The 19,006-nt window shown below is 42.3% G+C and overlaps 1 protein-coding gene across 1 annotated transcript in view; it reads right to left on the reverse strand.

Annotated features, from left to right (window-relative positions):
- Window positions 1–19,006, reverse strand: part of suclg2 (succinate-CoA ligase GDP-forming subunit beta) — a 112,832-nt gene that overhangs the window by 63,688 nt on the left and 30,138 nt on the right. The window contains exons 3-5 of the mRNA XM_069677795.1: window positions 4,560–4,659; window positions 2,463–2,553; window positions 677–829 (exon numbers count right to left, since the gene is read on the reverse strand). Of these exons, the coding sequence (XP_069533896.1) occupies window positions 677–829; window positions 2,463–2,553; window positions 4,560–4,659 (344 nt within the window). The remainder of the gene's footprint in view (window positions 1–676; window positions 830–2,462; window positions 2,554–4,559; window positions 4,660–19,006) is intronic.

A 19,006-nucleotide genomic window follows, 5' to 3' on the forward strand; every position in this document is an offset into this window, starting at 1 on the left:
GCCCAATGTACCAATGTATAATTCAAACGAAAAGGCAGACTTTTATGCGACCGAAATGCACTTCAAAATTTAAAAGTTTTGGGATTCAACTCAATCGAAAAGCAAGAGATACACACTTAAGAAAACGAAAGGGGCCCTTGAAACAAATTATCTTTAAAATAATAGCATAACTTACTCGACGTTAGTTATGCTAACTAGTTAGCCCACTAGCTACATGTTGCTAGGCAACAGGAGAAGTGTTTGGTGACGCAAGGTTTAGATCAGACCGTCTCATATCAGTTCGTCTTTAACGGTCCACACAGGCTACGAATGGAGCATCCTCCGTGGACCGCCTCCTTCGAAGGCTGCAGCGCCTAGAGTGGGACACAGCTCATGTTCAGCTGCTGCAGTGTTCATGAAGACATGATGATACATTAAATTGAACTAGCAGAAAATACAAACACAGCACCATTTCAATCTGAAAGACCAACTGGGCTTTTCAGTCCTGGCATGATTTCAAGCAATATCAACCTTGCCCGGTAGGAAGTAAAGATTGTGCAGAGTTTGCACTTCAAAAGTTTAAAAGAAGCAAATTAAAGATCAACGAAATTCAACATTTTTTTTAAGGACGAAAAATTTGAATACTTATTCTTCTCATTTTTCAACTCTCAGATGAGTTTAAACCCAAATCATGTACCTTAAAGATGAGTTCTGGGGTGTTGGCGGCCACCTCCTCGATATCCATACCTCCCTGGGGGCTTCCTACCATGACAGGACCATTACAGGCGCGGTCCATCAGGATGGCAAAGTACGTCTCCCTGGTAATGTCCAGGGCCTCGGCAACCATCACCTGCACATCACACAGCAGGAGCAATGAAATGCAGTTATGCTATCAACCTCACTTAATGGTAACATAATGGATATGTACTGTAGCCCTAATAAGAAGATAAATAAATCACTGTGACTAGTTCCAGCATCCCCATAGTCTTTGGTGAACCTTTGCACGTTTTACACCGTCTTTATAAAAGGCCCACGATATTCAATTCCAGATTAAATCTAACGGATAACAGGGAACTAAGCAGAGTCAACAGACGGGCAGAATCTAAGAAGCAAAGCTCTGAGAAAACCGTGTGTGCTGCGAATGAGGGACAGGAAGGCAAATAGAGAGAAACTGAGAGTCCAGCAGATAAGCAGAAAGAGGAAGCAAGCAGGGGGCTCATTTGGAACACAGAAAAAAAAACAGTCTGACAGGAACTATCAGTTGTGCGCTGGTTAATGGGCTGCAGGTTTTCTGGATGAGGTGTTTGTTTGAACATGCACAGGCCTTATGTTCTGCTTCCACCCTATCGCCCAGCGAATGAGGATGGATGGCCTCCTCCCTCCTCCATGTTAACCGACAGCTCTCCTATCTCCTTGTCCAAATGTTGTCTGCAGCAGTCACTCAAAGTTTCTCTTAAGTTCCCTCTTGTTCGACTTGTGGCCTGATTGTTCACTCTAACTAAATGTGTGTTATCCTATCTTCTTGGTATTTCCTTTTACCCTTGAATCCTTTTTTTGTCTCCTACAGTGTTCTTTTACACCTCCCTTATCTTTTCCCTCCTCGTCCCTCCATCAGGTCCATGACAGCAAATCCATGTAGACGCTGAAGTGCTGTCCCCCTTTTCCTGTGGTGTCCCCGGCTCTGTGGTGCAGCATGGGTTGAGGGTTGATTCAAGCTCCATTGGCAGGTTGACAGCTAAGCTCTGGCTGACATCTGACAGACAAGGTTGTGACTACACTGTTACGGTGCTGGATCCTTCAGGGACAGTCGACGGCTGCTCTTGCCAGGTCTGATTTCAGTGCTACAGGCGCGAGATGATGTTCTTGGTAGGAGAATTAGGTGGTCACATCTCCTCTAGCTCACATGTATTTTGGCGTTTGTTTGCCTTTTCCCTCCGCCTCTGAGACATGGAGTTTATTCTGAGCTTGTAAACCTGGTCTGCTGATGTTTTATATAAAAATGACAAGTGCTACACTCATTTGATTCCACCTAAACTGTGCAGTAGGAGCAGGAGTTGGAGTCTGGGGGTTGCAGGGGTAAGCAGAGATGGGGAGAGACAAAGAACCTAAAACACAAGCGACAGACTGAGAAGGCTTCATCACCTGGAAATGTCTGTTTTGACGAGGTACTGCATGCAGCATGCGAGCAGAGAAAATGATATTCCTGCTTGTTAGTGGCACATAGAAACAGTTGTTTACCAAACACTTTAAATTCACAGTGTGCCCGCTTCAATTTATGCAATGAGCCATAACAGCAGCCAGCAGAGCCACAGTAAACAACAGTGGACAGCTACTATTTAAACCATAGAGCCGGCTACCTTGAGAGTCATTAATTTTACAGAACAGCATTACTGGACTCAAAATGCCTTGAAATTGGGTCAGAAAAAAAGAGAGGAAAAAACAAGAAAGTATGTTTTGTTCCCTTCAGTCTGGGCATGGCTCACCGTTTTCACTTTCACTCCATCTTTCGGGGTCTGCTTGGTAGTCAGATTGAAACCCAGCATCTTATTGGCCAGTTCACCAACCACCGCAGGGCTGAAGGAGAGAGATGAAAGGTCAAACAGCATCCTTCTTTTAGCAACATATCACTAAAAAGCACTCCTAAGGTGCTTTTTGACCAGCAAAGGAACTAAATGGTTGCTGTGGCCCGTCTGCGTTTCAACAGCGGGCAAAAGTCCTGGGAAGATTATGCAAATCAGGCCAATGACGTATGAAGAAACTGTAAAAGTAACAGCACTACACCGCCAGTCCAGTAGGTCGCAATAATGCACCTTTAAGCTGGTTTGCCAACCGCCATTAAAACTCAAAGAAGAAGAAGCTATCATCATTTGTGCAATGATACAGTTAGCCTGTTAGCATGGAGGGGATTAAACATGTGCTGTTTTTCATCGTGCTTTATTGCATTGCAAACGGATTCATTGAGCACAAAAGCTTGCGTCTCCCACTTCCTGTTGGCACACACAACCTCACGCCGTGCGTGTGCTGCCGGTGTAACCGCTAAAAGTAAACACTCAGACAAGAAGTAGGAGACATGAGACTTCTCTTCATAAAGTACTGTTGTGGTGCAGACCACGCTGATTTAACTTACATTTGAACGCCATTAGAAATGGTTGATGACATACCGTATAAATATCAGCAGCCCACAGGTCTATTTGTATTTATTTTATAAGGAAACGTGTCGCTCCACCTGAACTATCCTACTTTTCCATATGGGTGTCAGTCTGAACCAAGAGTTGGAATAGTAAAATAGGGGGGGTTGTTTTGTTAAAGGAAAATACACTTAAAAGTCCCAAATAAAAAGAAATATGATTGTTAATTGTTTACATGGACATGAAAACACACATTAATGTTCATTAATCTGGTATAATTTCTTGTATTTCTAAATTTCGCAATAAATATCGCAGAACAAACAAAAAGATATCGCTATGTATGTTTTTTTCCAATATCGTGCAGCCCTAGTGGGTGAAATAAAACGCTGAGTATTCAACCAATCAGAAGTGATAAGTACTACAGGCCCTGCCCTGAAATATCCTGGACCTTTGGAAAGTACCACCCCCCCAAGCAGGGACTTTTCAGGGGATATGTCAACTACCCTGGTACTAAATTTAGACCTTGGTTCCTGCTGTCAAAACGCACCTTTAGAAAATGATAGATCTCTCTAGTTCTGTTCACTTAAGGACATATTCACTCAGCATTTTCAGGGCATCAATGTTACATACTCTGACAACGCACAGCTTTTGAGGACACTTTCTCTGCTTCTTCTCTTTGTTTAAAAGCAGCGTGCATGTCGCCTCTGCTTCTGTAAGCCTGCTCTGGTTTTGTAAGTGAATAGAAAGGAAGCCAGGGGTTGCACTCATCCTTTGATAGATGATAGGAAGGTGAACTGTGCACCGGTGTCACTGTCTGGGGACGATGAACTTCAGCATATCTCACTGTGAAAAAGTTTCCGGCAATTCCGAACCCTGAAGTAGGGTGACGATGATACATCTCCGGGACAATTGTCATAAATCACTTTTTTGCCTTTAAGCTGGCAGTAAGAGGTAGGGACCTTTGCTAAGAGGATAGCACTGCTTCTGTACATGGAAATATGGTTGGGGGAAACGCAGTATCTAAGCAAAGAGAAGCTTTTTTCATGTTATTGTTAAGTCTTTTGAAAAATGCATGTTTCCTTCACTGAAAGAATTCACTCAACACACTTTGTAAATCTAAGCTAGAACAAAATAAACCCCAGCAGTGCAGCTCAAAACTCCATCAACCAGAGAGAGGAAAGCTCAGTATGGGGTGCATAACACTTCTGCTGACCTTAAAATGACTTTTTCAACATATAATTGAGGGTAGCTCTTCGAGAACGAGACACTGCAAGAGAAAATAACTGTTTATTTGCAGCACAAGTAATCCTGACAGTGCCTTTATGTCTAGGGAACATCTTCAGAGAGCTCTTTGAGCCTCCTCAGTCTAAAAGCTGCTGTCGTCGAAGAAAATCTATGAATCTATCTACTACAATAACTCCCAGTGTGAAACACACATAGGGGCATACTTACTCCTTAGTTAAGTGCACTCCACCTTTAAGGCCACTGTCAAACACACCCTTGCCTCTGCCACCGGCCAGAATCTGGGCTTTCAGCACGATTTCCTTGGCATCTGAAAGACAGAGGGAGACGGACTGAGAGAGAGAGACAAACAAAGGGAGAGAGAGTCGGAGAAAGAGAGACGGAGCACTTAAGAGGCTCAGCACCTTGAATACCCCTCGAGTCTGCCAGTTATCTGTCTATCTGATTGAAGGTGGGAGGAGAGGGGAGAAGAGAGAGGTGTGTGAAAAGATCAGGAATTATGTCAGGAAGGAAAAAGTTTACAATCCCAAGTTTAGCATGCATGCATAACAAAAATCCTCCCAGTAATATTAACCACAGTCTACGCACTGATCACTGAACCTGCACTGTGATGGACATAAAGGATCTTTTGAAGAAGATCATCAATCTTCAGCCCCCGTAGCAACACTGTGGAATGTGTACAACAGTGTTTTAAGCTAGCTAACATTAGGCTAACATTCTCATAGTGATAATGCTAACATGCTGATGCTAAGCAGGTAGACTGTTTCTCATGTGTAATGTCCTTATTCAAAGTGTAGCATTGAATATATGCCTTAATCATCAGCCTCAGGTAAGTCTGTAAATAATAATAATAAAAGTATTAGACAAATTGTTGACCTGATGATGGTGCAAGAGGAGCATCAGATGATTTTTAAGTCGTTAGGGTACTTCATCTGGGAACCCTGAATAACTGGTTATGCATTACCTGGGCACCATGACGACATACACTACCAGTCAAAAGTTTGGACACATTTTCTCATACAAGTGAGTGGGAAAGTGTGTCCAAACTTTTGACTGGTAGTGTATGTCGTGATGGGTCATGAATTTATAAGAAATCTCATGCGACTATGATCTCATCTTAAAAAGAAGGTTTTCCATTGATTTTACTGGCAACGAGTTGTACTGCGGTACAACCGCCAGACAGTGGTTGTAGGGCATCTGAAACAGTTTGCTGACCGCTATTAAATAACAAGAGAAGAAGAACGACTTTGCGCCAGGTGCTGTTAAAGTGGGTGTGGTGCTGTGAGATTCAGAACCGGAGAAACATGCAGAGACTTCTGCAGCCGTCAGAGAGTTCTGTGTGTAAAATATATGAAAATGAGGTGAAGTGCAAACTTTTAAAGGTAATGTGACTCAGCGTGTGTTTGTGCGCACAGAGGCTCGTTGTTTACCCCTTCACTTGAAAACTTTTTTCTGTAAACAGTGTCACAGCTCTTGTCAATCAGATTTATTTTTCTTTTTAATATCTTTTATGTGGTTCCTGTGAATACTGAATAGCATTTTTGCTTAAAATACCCATCACTAAATATCTGTACTAAATTCCATTGCAATCCATCCATTACTAGATTAGAAATGTAATTAAAATATTTATACTCCTAATGGCACTACAGAAAAGATCAAGGTTAAGAATCACTAAACTGATCAGGCCTCATCTTCTCTAGAAAGTGGAAGAATGTACAATATTTAATAGTTAAAAATCCGATGGTGTATGCCTGCATGATATGAGAAAACTCTGCGATTACGTCACTCAATATTGTGATATCAATATGATGTGCGATACACATACAAAAGAGTGCATATTAGCAATAACAGCAATTAGTTCCTTTGTTTAGCTGCTTTTCTGCATGTTTTACACAATAGCAGCATTTGCAACATGTCCCCCCTGGATCCAAAATAATTCATAACAATGGTGTGAAAGCACGGCCATTATGCCTAAGGCTCCATCCAATGGGTAACGTTTTTGCATGCTTAGTGAGAAAGCGTGGCTTGTTAACATAAAAAAACATTTCCAGCAAAACACTGAGACTTTTGTGTTTACTCATAATGATGAAAGTGCAAACAGCAAGTACGGTTGTAGAGATATTTCAGAGTAGCACGGCGTCAATACCCTCCTTTTGTGTTTCATTGTCGCTTGTCAATTTATGGCATTTGGCTACAATCTCAGTGCAGGACGGAATACTCATCTGCACAACTGTGAAACTTCCATATGACCTTGCTCACATTGTATAACCATCCTGCATCCCCCCTTTGCTGTCACTACCACCTTGCAAGAGCTCACACATCAGGAGGAGGCCCCTCAGCTGTCTATTCAGCATCCGGCTCACAATCTCCCTCTATTCAAATAGGCCGAGGACACTTGATGAAAGATGGTCTCTGGCTAGGTTATTATTATCTTGGTGGGGAGTTCAGCCATTGACAGGTGGCTGCCATCAGGGTGGGAAGTGGGTGGAAGGAAAAGTGGAAGGGGATGATCCGCCGTGAGACGGCTGGAAAGACATCATGACCTTGATGGCTGGAGGCAAGCTCCCTCCTTGACTGCGTAAAACCCCCCTCCAAAAAAAACTGTACAATCAAGGTGGAAGATGTCCACAGCTGGTGAGCAGAGAGAGTCTTAAAACTCTGTCTGTGCTCAATGCTGCTGTAGTAAGAAAAGGCCCCGGAGAAAATAGCCTCTGACAGGGTGGCGGGGATTAAACTAACACTGCATTAGTGAGACCTGTTCTCTGTGGAGAGTTTAGAGCTGAGAGGGGAAAACGGGAGCGCGGCAGAGAATGAGAGAATAAAGGTGTGTTCATATGCAAGGGGCTTTGAGAGGAGTCATAAATGAATAAATATGTTAATAAAGAACTGCTACTGCGCAAAATTTAAAAGAGTTCAAAGCAAGATGAAATAGAGTGTCCTGCGGGCATGTGCAGCGGAGAGGGACGGCACAGAGGAAATGACTTTTGCTTTAAATAAAGGAAAAAAAGGAAGACGCGGAGGAACGAAGATGTAGCCCAATAGGTGGGGTGCAATGTTTGAGGTGCGCATGAAGTTCAGGAGTGTTGCCGTATTAATGAGGACCTTAAAAAAGCAAGGCATGGTTTCAAATTGAAGATATATTAAATATATTAAAAGGCAAGTAATTTGCCAAGGAAGTTAATGGGGTGAGAACGAGGCAGGTGTTCATTCCTGCTGCACTAGTAATTGATAGAGAACTTGCTTATTATGCGGCACACAACAAGATATTGTAGCAATATCAGCAATTATGAATGGGCAGTGAAAAAAGATTGTGCTGATAATGAGAGGAAACTTTATGAAAAGGATGTAGACAAAACTCTAACATTAAAACACTACTCTGTGAGAACACATGGTGAAGATAATGATGTCCTCAAAGATCACAGCGAACATGGTAAAGAGCAGGGCGACCATTATCCGCTGGTACGACAGACATGAGATGGCCTCTAACACTCGGACAAAGGTTGGTCCCTAATGAGTGCGGAGCAGAGAGGGGATTGGGTGAAAAGGGAGCACTAGTATGTAAAATCAGAGACGGGTCGTTGTCTTTATGCGAGACCCAGACACTGTCGTGGACAAGGGGGAAAGAAGGGCACATGTCTCGAGTTCATCAGTAAAGACATCAGCAAGCACTGCTGGAGAGTCAGAGTGTAAGGCAGTGGAAAAATACAATATTAAATCTGTAAACTCAGAGGTCACTCTAATGAAGGGTGTCAGGCAGAAATATATTATATATTCTGTTCAAGACGCTTCCTTGAATGTATGTTTTCATTACTGTGAGCGCACAATAAGCAGAGATACACAACAGATCCTTTCTCGACTTGTTGCAGCCTCGATAATTAGAAATACCTCCTGCAGAAAGTGCTTTGGTTATTAGTTGAATGAAAACCCTTTTTCTTGCGGGGAGGGAGCCGTTGTTGCATAATCAGTTCCTCCGCTTCCGTTTGTATCCAACACGGCTCACTGCGAAGACACAAAAAATAAAAGGGATTTCGATCTCCATTTATTTTCTATATCTCGGGGACACATGGGAGGAGATTAACACTGCAAAACATCTCCAATCATATCACAAACAATCGGAGTAACACGGTCATCATCCTCAGGCCATGCTCATTTCCAAATAATGAGTGCAAATCAACTCCTGGTCGGCTTTCCGGTGACAGCAGCTGGAGAAGAGGATGTTACTTCGACAGTCAGTGTCCCTTTCCAATTTTTGAAAGGCCTACTTTTTGTTCACACTCTCCTCCCTGTGCATGTAGCCGACTGTGTGGCTAACAGGAGAGTTAGCTTTCGTCTAATATTTAATTAAGCCTCCGAGGCTGTCCCACTAGGGGGGTACTGGCTGGTAGGGGACAGATGTAGGCTGTGTGCCAATGCAGAGAGTGTAAGATGAGGCTACCATCTGAATAGAAGGAGAGCAAGATCAGGACGAGCCTCCCCAGCGTGCACGTGCGCTGTAACGAAAGTAATGTGGCAGCTAAATGGGGAAGGCTAATACAACTCTTGGGAGGGAGAAGAAAACAAACACTAGTGCACAACAGAGAGCCTGAACCTTCCTATAGATAAATGCCATTAACACTTCCGGGAAGCTAAAGACAAAGACCTCTGCAGCATCTGTGCTCATCATGGCAGCACGCCTCCTGGTTATGAAGCAGCAGAGTGTTGATTGCTGCCAAACAGGCGGAGATTAGGCTTTAAAGAATAAAAGATCTGGAATGTCAGCGTAAAAAATAAATCATGTAGACGTAAATATTCTTTCGCAGTATTTTTTTGGGACTGCTAAGTTTGAAGCAGCTGAAATATAATGCATAATTCAGGGGTATTCCAGAACTATAAGTAGAAAGAACAACAATCTGTGCTTCCATTTGTTTCCATGGAGTGGCACATGGCGTGCCTTTAAATAACTTCAATTATGTTGTCAACTGCATATTGATGGCAGCATGAAGCTATTGGAGCAGCTCGAGCTTTTGACTCACTCTGCCACGGGGCTCTTTGCTGTGCCACATTCATGGCTTACTAATATTGGGCACAATGAAATCATAATCTATTATAAGAAAAAGCAGCACGGCCAATGCAGGATAGCAATGACTTAAAACAGAACAACCGTACGATAAGATTTGCTAATTGCATGAGCAGAAAATTTGGCATGTGCATGGTGTGTAAAAAGGTCAAACATAATTTCGGCTCACTGCTCAGTGTAATAGTCTTGCCAACACATTATGTTTTAATTACACTTTGGCTCATGCAGGGGCAGTAAATGGAACAAGTCGTGTTTAAGGTTAAGACTCCTTGTGTGATTCCATTTAACCTCAGTGGTAATCTCTATTCACAGATTCTACATAGAAATGTACAATCTGTAGGGCATTGACGTGGATTTCCGGGACGGCAAGTGTTTCGGTTTCGGTTTTTAGTACGCCTATAGTCGGAGTAATATTGACCAATCACGTATCAGCAGGCTGCGGCGTATGCAGGAAAAACAATCCATGTGGAGAGCAAAAGCAGGCTGAACGTAATGCGCCGTAATGACATCCCGGCTCCCATCAGCGGCTCCCTGACATTGATTTAGCTTCCTATTAATCTCTATAAACAGACATCTGCATGCTAACAGCTAACAATCCATTCTAGATCTAAAATTCAACTTGAAATAAATTCCCTGGACGCTGTGTCACGAAAGACGTTCAGCATTCAGATCTCCCGACTTCCTCGAATGCATCAGAAATGATGGCTCTGACCTCCGTTCAACAAACGTGCATTTTAAAAGTAGTTTTCTTCTCCTCTGAGGACAGACCTGACAAAGCTTCATTTTTACATTTTACAAATCTGCATCATGATGTTGAAATTTCGACAAAGGTAAGTAAAGGTGGTGATAAACGCATCAACTCTTACATTAACAGACAACGTAAACATCAGCTAGCAACATGATGAGACACAGGGCAAAAGGCCTGTGGGCAACACAGCTCTCTGCCGCAATTTTAAGCTAGCTCAAACGATCTAATACAAATCTGCTCACTGACAAATTTCGGCAATAAACCATCTAAAATGTGTTTTTAGTTTATATTCAATTATTTTTAACTGACAGATGCTCTCCACACATTCACTTACTAGAGGAATGTTTTCTCAGGATAAGCTCCTTCTCCTCGGTCCACTGCGCTTGGATGACCGACATTGTTCAAAAAAAAATTTGGCCAGAGAGATCACATGACCCAAAATCTGGGCTGTGATTGGAGCATTTGTGATTTTATTCTGTATGTTGACAAGAAGAGGTCGCTGCTGATCTGACATTTCCAGATCAGAGGATGTTGACCTTTTTCAATATAAAAGTGTTAACATTAAACATTGTCTGTTGATGTTGATGTAAAAGTTGATACTTGTATCGCCACCTGAAATCACAGGAAAAGCGGGTTATTTTTCTGTATACAATGCAGTACGCAGAAAAGGAAGTCGTTTATCGCTAACTGCCGGCTACGTGGTGTATGGGATGTTCACCGTTGTGCCCACAGGCTATATCGTCATCAGACTATAGCCGATGGGATCTGAGATTGCCTCTGTGGTAATGTCGGTATTATTTTGGACAAGTTCAGCTTTCCATAAACTTACCATTTCCAATTCTGCCAGACTGCAAAAAGGTCAGACAGGAAATGGCTCTTCATTCATGCATTGATGGCAGGTGAACCAAAAAGAGGAATAAACCATCAGTTTTTCATCTACCTTGACATATTATGGCCGGAGTTCTTACAGCTGAACAGGTTTCTCTGTTTAGTTGAGGTTGAAAAGTCAACAAAAATTGATAAAACCCGAGCACTCTTTAAAAAGTCTGCCAGCTACTGTCTATTTTTTAAAATAGGGAACTTGTATAACAAGAGACAAACAAAGAGATTTAGACACCAAAAAAGTCAGAGATAACAATTTGACTCTTTGTTAGACTAAATATATCATTACCATCTTGCTGTCTTGTCTGGTTAAGCCCACGCTGCCTGTGTCTGTATCTGCCTCTAATGATGCTGTTTCTGTTCTACTCAGTGGAGAAGAATATCAGCGTCCCGGACCAACAGTGGCACCTCCGTGTGACACCTCCTCCAGTCAACGCTTTCCTGGCTGCCGAGTCCTCATTAGAGGACAAGTCCACCTGGCTTTCAGACAGAGACGGCACTTCTAATGACATCCTGAGACGGCCCCGTTCTCCTCACACTGACAGAGAGGTGCAGTTCAAACCGCTGGCTGAGACTTGTGCATCGCCATACAACCACAGGGGTGACAGTAATGATAATGGTGTTGTGGAACGATGGGTGCTAAATGACCACAGGGATTTGTGTAGAGGGAATCATTTGTTTGAGAACGAAGCCTGTGCAAAGACTTTCACTTGTACGCAGCAACATTTTGAGACAGTTAACTAGACAAATACTACCTCTAGGTGTCAAAGAACTAAAAAAATCAGCATAAAACATTTGAAATAAGTGACCAAGAGACTACAAAAACAAGAGCGGCTCACTTCTCATTATTGACCGACCGTTTTTCATCAGTTCAGCCTGAACAGCAGCAGATAAAACTGTTCTAAAAGCTACCAACATCTGCTGCTGCACCGTCGGACATGAGGACTACTTTCAATGCCATTTCCTCCACATGAGTAATGAAAGGTGCCTAATGGTTGGAGAGAAACAGCACAATAATGTTTGCACATTTCAGTCCACTACTATTATCCCCATTCCTGATCTTTGACTGAACTCCAACACATAACTAGGTAGCGTGCAATTATGCAAAGTACACTGTCAACAAACGTTGGACTACATGTTCACTTCTACTGGCACATTAGCATCATCCTAACACGATACAGGCAATGTGTGAGAAGTAATTCCATGTCTCACCCACAGCATGAATAGGTTAGGGTGCGTAATGAGGAGGTGGAAACACTAAGCTGCTTACAGAAATCAGCTCTTTGAGAGACAGGCCGCTTTACCCTGCAAAGCCTATTTACAGCTGTTAAGACAATTTCAGATGCGTGCCTTTTTTTCCCTCACTGAACGAGAGACCTAAGAGCCAGCTAATGTATTCAGATGACAACAGGTCCTCAGAGGGGCCGGGGTGATGTGTGTCTATGGGCTGCAGTGTTTTTTGTGGAACATTTCAGTGTAGAAAATGCAAATGTTTGCCGTCATTATTCAGCCGACAAGAACTTGGTGCATTGTGTGTCAGTGTGCTGCCCGAGTTGATAACCTTATGTTTCAAACCAGTCCTTCCCCGTCTTCTCTTCTCATCGGGTGTGTGTTATCTTGACAGGTTGTGGAGACGGGAAAACTGCAGACTAACATCTGTCTTCCTGTGTGACAGGCCAGCCGTCTGAGGGAACGGGAGCTGTTCCGTCCATCAGCGAGAGCCCTGCAGAGAGTGAGGTGGTGGGGTGAGGATACCTGCAGCTCACTCCAGCTAACTCCCTGCTTTCATTTATTTCCTCTCTGATGTGATCAAAGAGGAAAACAAGGACACGCAGGTACCGCCGTAATGCCATGTTTATTTTAGGGGGATAAATTGAAGGGTGACGTGCACAGACAAAGATTGAGGAAGCTCCACAGTGGATGAGTACAAGAGAGCAACAACGGACTGAAGTGAAAAGGTGAATAAGTGAGGAAATAGAAGGTAGGAGAAAAAGATGAGAGCTCAAAAGAGCCAAAGAGAAGACAAAAGGTCGGATTGTTTGGGTAAAATGCAGAATAAAGAGCATTGTTGTGCTGACGTGACTTTACTAGCTAATAGCCATGTAAATAGGCCTCGACACAATTATGTCGAAGTTATTAACATAAAACTTGTTTCACACTCTGGTCAAATAAACAGCAGCGGCACGGTCAACTGTTGTAAATTTGCCAAGTGATTTTCTGCTATTAGTGTGCACAGAGCAGATCTGTCTCATATGTACACAGAAGCATTATAATAGCCGAGCACTCAACGCCAACAAACAAGGGACTGCAATGTGAATACAAAGAATAAATTATTCTTCAGTTTTGTAACTTAGTTTTTAACAAACAGCACATTGGTAGTGCACCAGCGTTCATTTTGGCAGCTATTTTAGATTTGGTCTTGAGCTGAAAATGATTATTACTTTGTTGCATTTAATCATTTTTATCCTTTATACTTTTAGTCTAGTTAGAGTCGACAAAAACTCAATAAAAGGTTTTCCTCTTCTCGTTTTTACCAGTTTGCTTCAGGTAAAATCACCACCTTAAATTTCAGCAGATCGTCCATACAGTAAAACAACCATGAGGGCACAGCATCTAAGGACACTGGATTACGTTTTCATGCTTGGTCCTAACTTTTCATCATTGCTTCTCACTCAAACTGACTGAAGCAGACAGACGATGATCGCTCCTTGTTGTGCAGAAGAAGCCTCATATGACGCGTAAAACGCCCCTTTTTATGAAAGCACACAGACCTTGAAGCAGAAAGCCTGGGTTAACAGGGAAAGTTCACAACCACCTTTGTGATACCCGTTATCTCTAACTGGGGGCTTTAGGCTTTAAAGTTGTAATCTCAAAGATCTCAGTTTTGTTCTCTTTGGCGGCACCTATGGCGATAAACTGTAATTGTGGGAGCACACTTCCCAGATATCCAGACAGTGTGACATCCACAGTTGGCTCCGGTTGAAACTCTCTTTTTCTTTGGATTTTCACTTACTTTTGAAGTTGTATCTGTAGTCATCGATCTTTTCTTTGTTTGGTCAATAATAGTAGATTACTCTTTACTCGAAACACTTGTAGAGACCGGAAAAGCAGCCGCTTAGCTCCGCCTACTCTCTCTGGCAGACCAACCACTGCTGGGTGTTGGAAACGCGTCACTAACTGAACGCCGTTTATGATTTTGTGATTTTTTTCGCGCCCGACACCCAGTCCATAATACTGCAAATGCAAAGGCTTTCATTAGCGGGCCATAGGCTCAATCACCATTGTGTTACGTCATACGGCGATAAATAGTGACTTTACAGACATTTATTTAAATGAAAATCTCTTAAATTATCACTTTAAAATATCATGGATTGTGAATGTCTGACAGCCCACCACCAACATTTTATTCCGGTCTCATCTCATTAATGAATACAAAACATTTGTGTCGTCACAGTTCTTATTATCAACGATCTATTTTTAGCACGCAGCGTCTCGTCTTCGTCAACAAAATTTCGTTAGCGAAATTAACACTGTAGTGCACAACTGATGTGACAGGTAGAGAACTGAGTGATATACCGTATGTACTTAATGCAGTGGTCAAACATGACAAAGTCAAATCTTGTGTAAATGATTTCATCTCACTGTGAGGGAAAGCCAAAGGCCGAGATATGAACAAATCCAAACAAGCCTATTTCATATGTAGGCTTTTTTTAATACTTTATTTTTAAAGTTTTGCATTATGACAACACAAATTGTAGAACTGAACAGACGGGTCACCAAAGGTGATAAAGGTCAGGGTTACTACACCAATAGTCCCGAGCAGGGGGAGAGGCTGGGATTCACATGTAGGCTTGTGTGTTTAGGGGTGCAATATTGCATCGCACATCTGAGAGTTAATAAAACACAAGCAGCGATCAAGACAGGAGGGAACAAAGTCAGTTAGTGCCAACAAACAGGTTCAAGTGCGATCGGACACTGGTGCTGACAGGCAGTGCACAAGGCATTTTTTTTTTTTGTCAATCATGATCATCAACGTCAATATAGTCATCATCATCATGAATATCCTAATCAACATCAACAACATCCTCAATGTCATCATCAACAATGGCATCAATATCATTAAGTGCAGAGGTGTTCATAAAGAGCTGGGTCTTTAGCTTCTTCTTTAAAGTGAAAGGGACTCTGCGGCCCGAACAGAGTTTGGTAACTCATACCACCACCGGGGGACTACAGAGGAGAAGAGTCTAGCTAGCGACTTAGGGCCCTGTTGTGATGGGGGTACCAGGAGCCTTTCATTGGCAGAGCGTAGCAGGCGGGAGGGAGTGCAGACCTGGATGAGGGCGTTCAGGTACGCAGGAGCTGTTGTTGTTGCTGTTTTGTAAGCAAAACAGCAAAGTAAAACTAATCCTGAAATTTGTTGTGATGTGTATTTGAATACAGGATACATCAACCAGCTTTGTAATGACAGACCCACAGAGACCACCTACTGAACAGTTATATCATATTATAAGCATTATCATCTTCATTTAAACTGCTGCCATCACAGCACAGTGCAACATTTACATTTCAAAGGTCAAATTGAATTATTTAATTCTCCTTACGTTAGCCTGGAAAGACAGAAATAGTGTTCATGAAAAACACACCCCTTATATTTCCATGGAAACCAGTACTTATAAATAAAGCTCCCAGAGCTGTCACAATGACTGCAGAGACACGTATTGAGGAGGATTAATATCCTGATCTCCATGACCACGCTTCTGACATTATTAGGTCAATATTAAAGAACTGGCAGGTGAGCTATTGAATGAGAGATGGTTCATCATGTGAGATAACTATAAGAAACTCCTGAACTCATAGTACAGCACATTCAAATACAGTTAACTCTTTACACCACGCCTTAAGCTACATATGCTGTAGTTTCTTGTTGATACACTTGACCACCAAAGCCAACTAACTTTTCGGAAGTCGTGTAGGTTGCAAACATCAAAAATGTTCTAATCCAACTCAGACGCTGGACCAGGACTGTCACAGGTAACTTTATAAATATAATTTGCTGTGCATAGTTGTACAACACTATAAAATAACCCCTTTCCCACCTAAATTGAGTTTGTAGAGGCAGGTTTTTCAGACCCGGGAAGACCTGATTATAGATGCCGATTGTTCCATTTGCCAGTGAAGTATACTCCTTTCCGTCTCTTTTCTGCTGCGTCACGGTCTGATTTCACAAACGTGCCCGTAACAGGGTTAGTACACAGTGAAGAATTTACGGCGGTTAGGTCTTTATTGTATCTATTACTCATTCAGTCTTATCAAACTCAAAGTTATCAAACTCAAATTTGCAACGATGTTCGAGCGCTGCTTGGAGGGAGACGGGAGGAATTTTTAGCCAACATGACAAGGATGGCAAAAGTTACCAACGAAGCATAGCATCGCACCGGAGAGGGGTAGGAGATTAGGGTGTTGACACGGGTTTGTGTTCCAATCAATGCCAATCAGAGCCGAGGCGACAACTACTCGGGTCTACTGCGGAGTCATTTGACCCGGTTCTGAACACCGATTGTAGCGTTTCCCATTAAGCAAAAAAGCTGGGTGTTAGCTTTTTTTTTTTGACCAGTGGGAAAGCAGCTTTACATTATAAGCTAAGTCTTCAAAGTAAAAGCTCATGAGACATCTCAAACAGACCCTTGTCACTATTGCTATCACTGCCAGGCTACCAGGCAATGGTAGTGTAATGGATGGAAATGTAATGGATGGCAGCTAAAGCATAAAATGGCAACCAAACCTGCAATATCCAGCGACTGCATGTCCTTTTGAAGTTCAAAAACACATTGTTAGATCAGTTCCCTCCATAGAGGAGCAGCTGCCTCAGTGGCCTCTGTCCAGTAGACCAACCATAAGAGGACACAACACAGGCTCCAGCTGGTGGACATACACACAGATACGCACAAAGCTTTAAGAGGGTCGTCTTATCCCTCACTACTTCAGACAAAGAGAGAAGCTAAAGGGCCGTGGTTGAGCCAACTCTCCTCAGCTCTAACTGCTATTGTCAGCGCTTTTCACCAGAGACTCTGCCTCATTTTCTGAAGGGGGAAGATGAAAGTGATCTTTAAAGGCGCTTGAAGTGTTGAAGTGCACCAGGCCGCTCTAGTGGGGACTGTGAATGAGAAGGGAGGGGGTGTGAAGTCAGGAGAGGTCTGGCCATGTTTTGACCATGTTTGATTGTATTTGTCCGTCTGTAGATGAAACGGAAGAGGGTCCCATGTGTCCATAAGTTGTACAATACAGCTGCGACTTCATTCAACACACTATTTAAATGTTAGTCTTTGGTGAGACAGGATTGGTATCACACTCACACAGAGTCAAGTATAAAAGAAATATATGACAAAGGACTTAGCACTGTTATCCAAATTCCTGGTAGGTGAAAATTGGAGCCGAACTGGAGTGAACACAAAGAAAAGGCACACAGAGGGGGGAAAAAAATAGCGCCGCATTGCTTCTTACAAATTCACTGCTCAATGAAGCACGGAATAGCCTTAATAAAACATGCAATTTAAGGCCAGTATAATCCAGATAATGGCTTTATCACTGAGCAAGTGTTCGGACAAAATGACAAAAAGAGGAACTGAAGCATGAGTGATGCTAATGTGCCACAGTAGCACATCTTTATTCAACGCCCACCACGGGACTTCAAGTTCTCTTCAACACTGCACATCTTTTACTTAGGTGAAAACAAAAACACGTATATGCATTTCATGCAACATTACCTTTTATCATCAATTAGATTGAATGCATTAATCAATTATGATCATGAAAGGTTTTGTGTTTAAGCTTTAGCAGCATTTCCAATTTAAAGCACAAGCTTACTGCAACTCATCAGTACAAAGACATTAAAGCTAGTGGAATCAATAAAATGCAACTAAATATGTACGTTTATCACAACGACCCTACCTGTACAGCCATATCCTAACCCATGTTATAGAATTGAGGGTTTTCTGTTGGGTCACAAACAAACACGCTTAACGTTATCCAAAATCTTTCCATTGAATGCTTTCACATACTGTACACCTTCTGCGACGTGTCCTCCATTCAGCACAGCTAACTACTTCCTTCCATTTGTATAGAGAGCAATAACAGCCGACAGTAATTTACTTGAGGGGTAACAGAGAAAAAGTACTTTTAATTAACAAGTTGCAATTTGCCTAGCATGAACATTTTATGACCACTACTGTAGCCTGTGCTTCAAAACAATGCCAGCATCTGCAGCACTACAGTGCTTCCTTGTAATCCTGTTTTGTCATGTATTTGACCTTTTTCAAAAAATCTAACTTGTGTAAAATGGATATTGCACTTGGAACTACTGTGATATTTCAATTTAGGGTGCAGACCTAATGTCAATGACGGCTTTGGTATTTTTAAATACTATATATACCTATCATGCAAACTAATGTCAAATACCAATTACCACCATGGTTGTTTGCCTCCACCAACCAGTCAAGTTGCATTTACATCCATCATTGATTCCCACAGAATGACAGTGGCTAGTACAAGGGATATATTTGTATACTAAAAAAAACAACGGCATTAAAAGGCCAACATTCAACAGGTGAGGTTACACCACAATAATTTACAGGAGGGACATAACTCCAGGGAATGCCTGTGTGGACAGTGGACAGTTCTGTTGACATAAGGGGATAGAGGGAGGAGACTGTCCACTAATCATCAGGGATGCTGTTGTTTCTCTCAGATGAACGAAAAAAATGTATAAAACAAGGCAGACGTAATGAAATATCTGAGGTACTGCGTTCCTAAAAATGGAAGGGGTGTGAGATCATGGTGAACTTGACCTTTGACCATCCAATTTGTACCACTTCATCCTTAAGTCCTGGTGGACATTTGTGCCAATGACGAATTCTCCCAGTGTTCTTGGGATAACACGCTTGCAAGAACAGGGTGGAAATAATTGACAGAGAA

The sequence above is a fragment of the Semicossyphus pulcher genome, unplaced genomic scaffold (assembly GCF_022749685.1).
Source record: "Semicossyphus pulcher isolate SPU_LCO1_2020_fin unplaced genomic scaffold, fSemPul1.0.p SCAF_3, whole genome shotgun sequence".
Classification (NCBI taxonomy): Eukaryota; Metazoa; Chordata; class Actinopteri; order Labriformes; family Labridae; genus Semicossyphus; species Semicossyphus pulcher.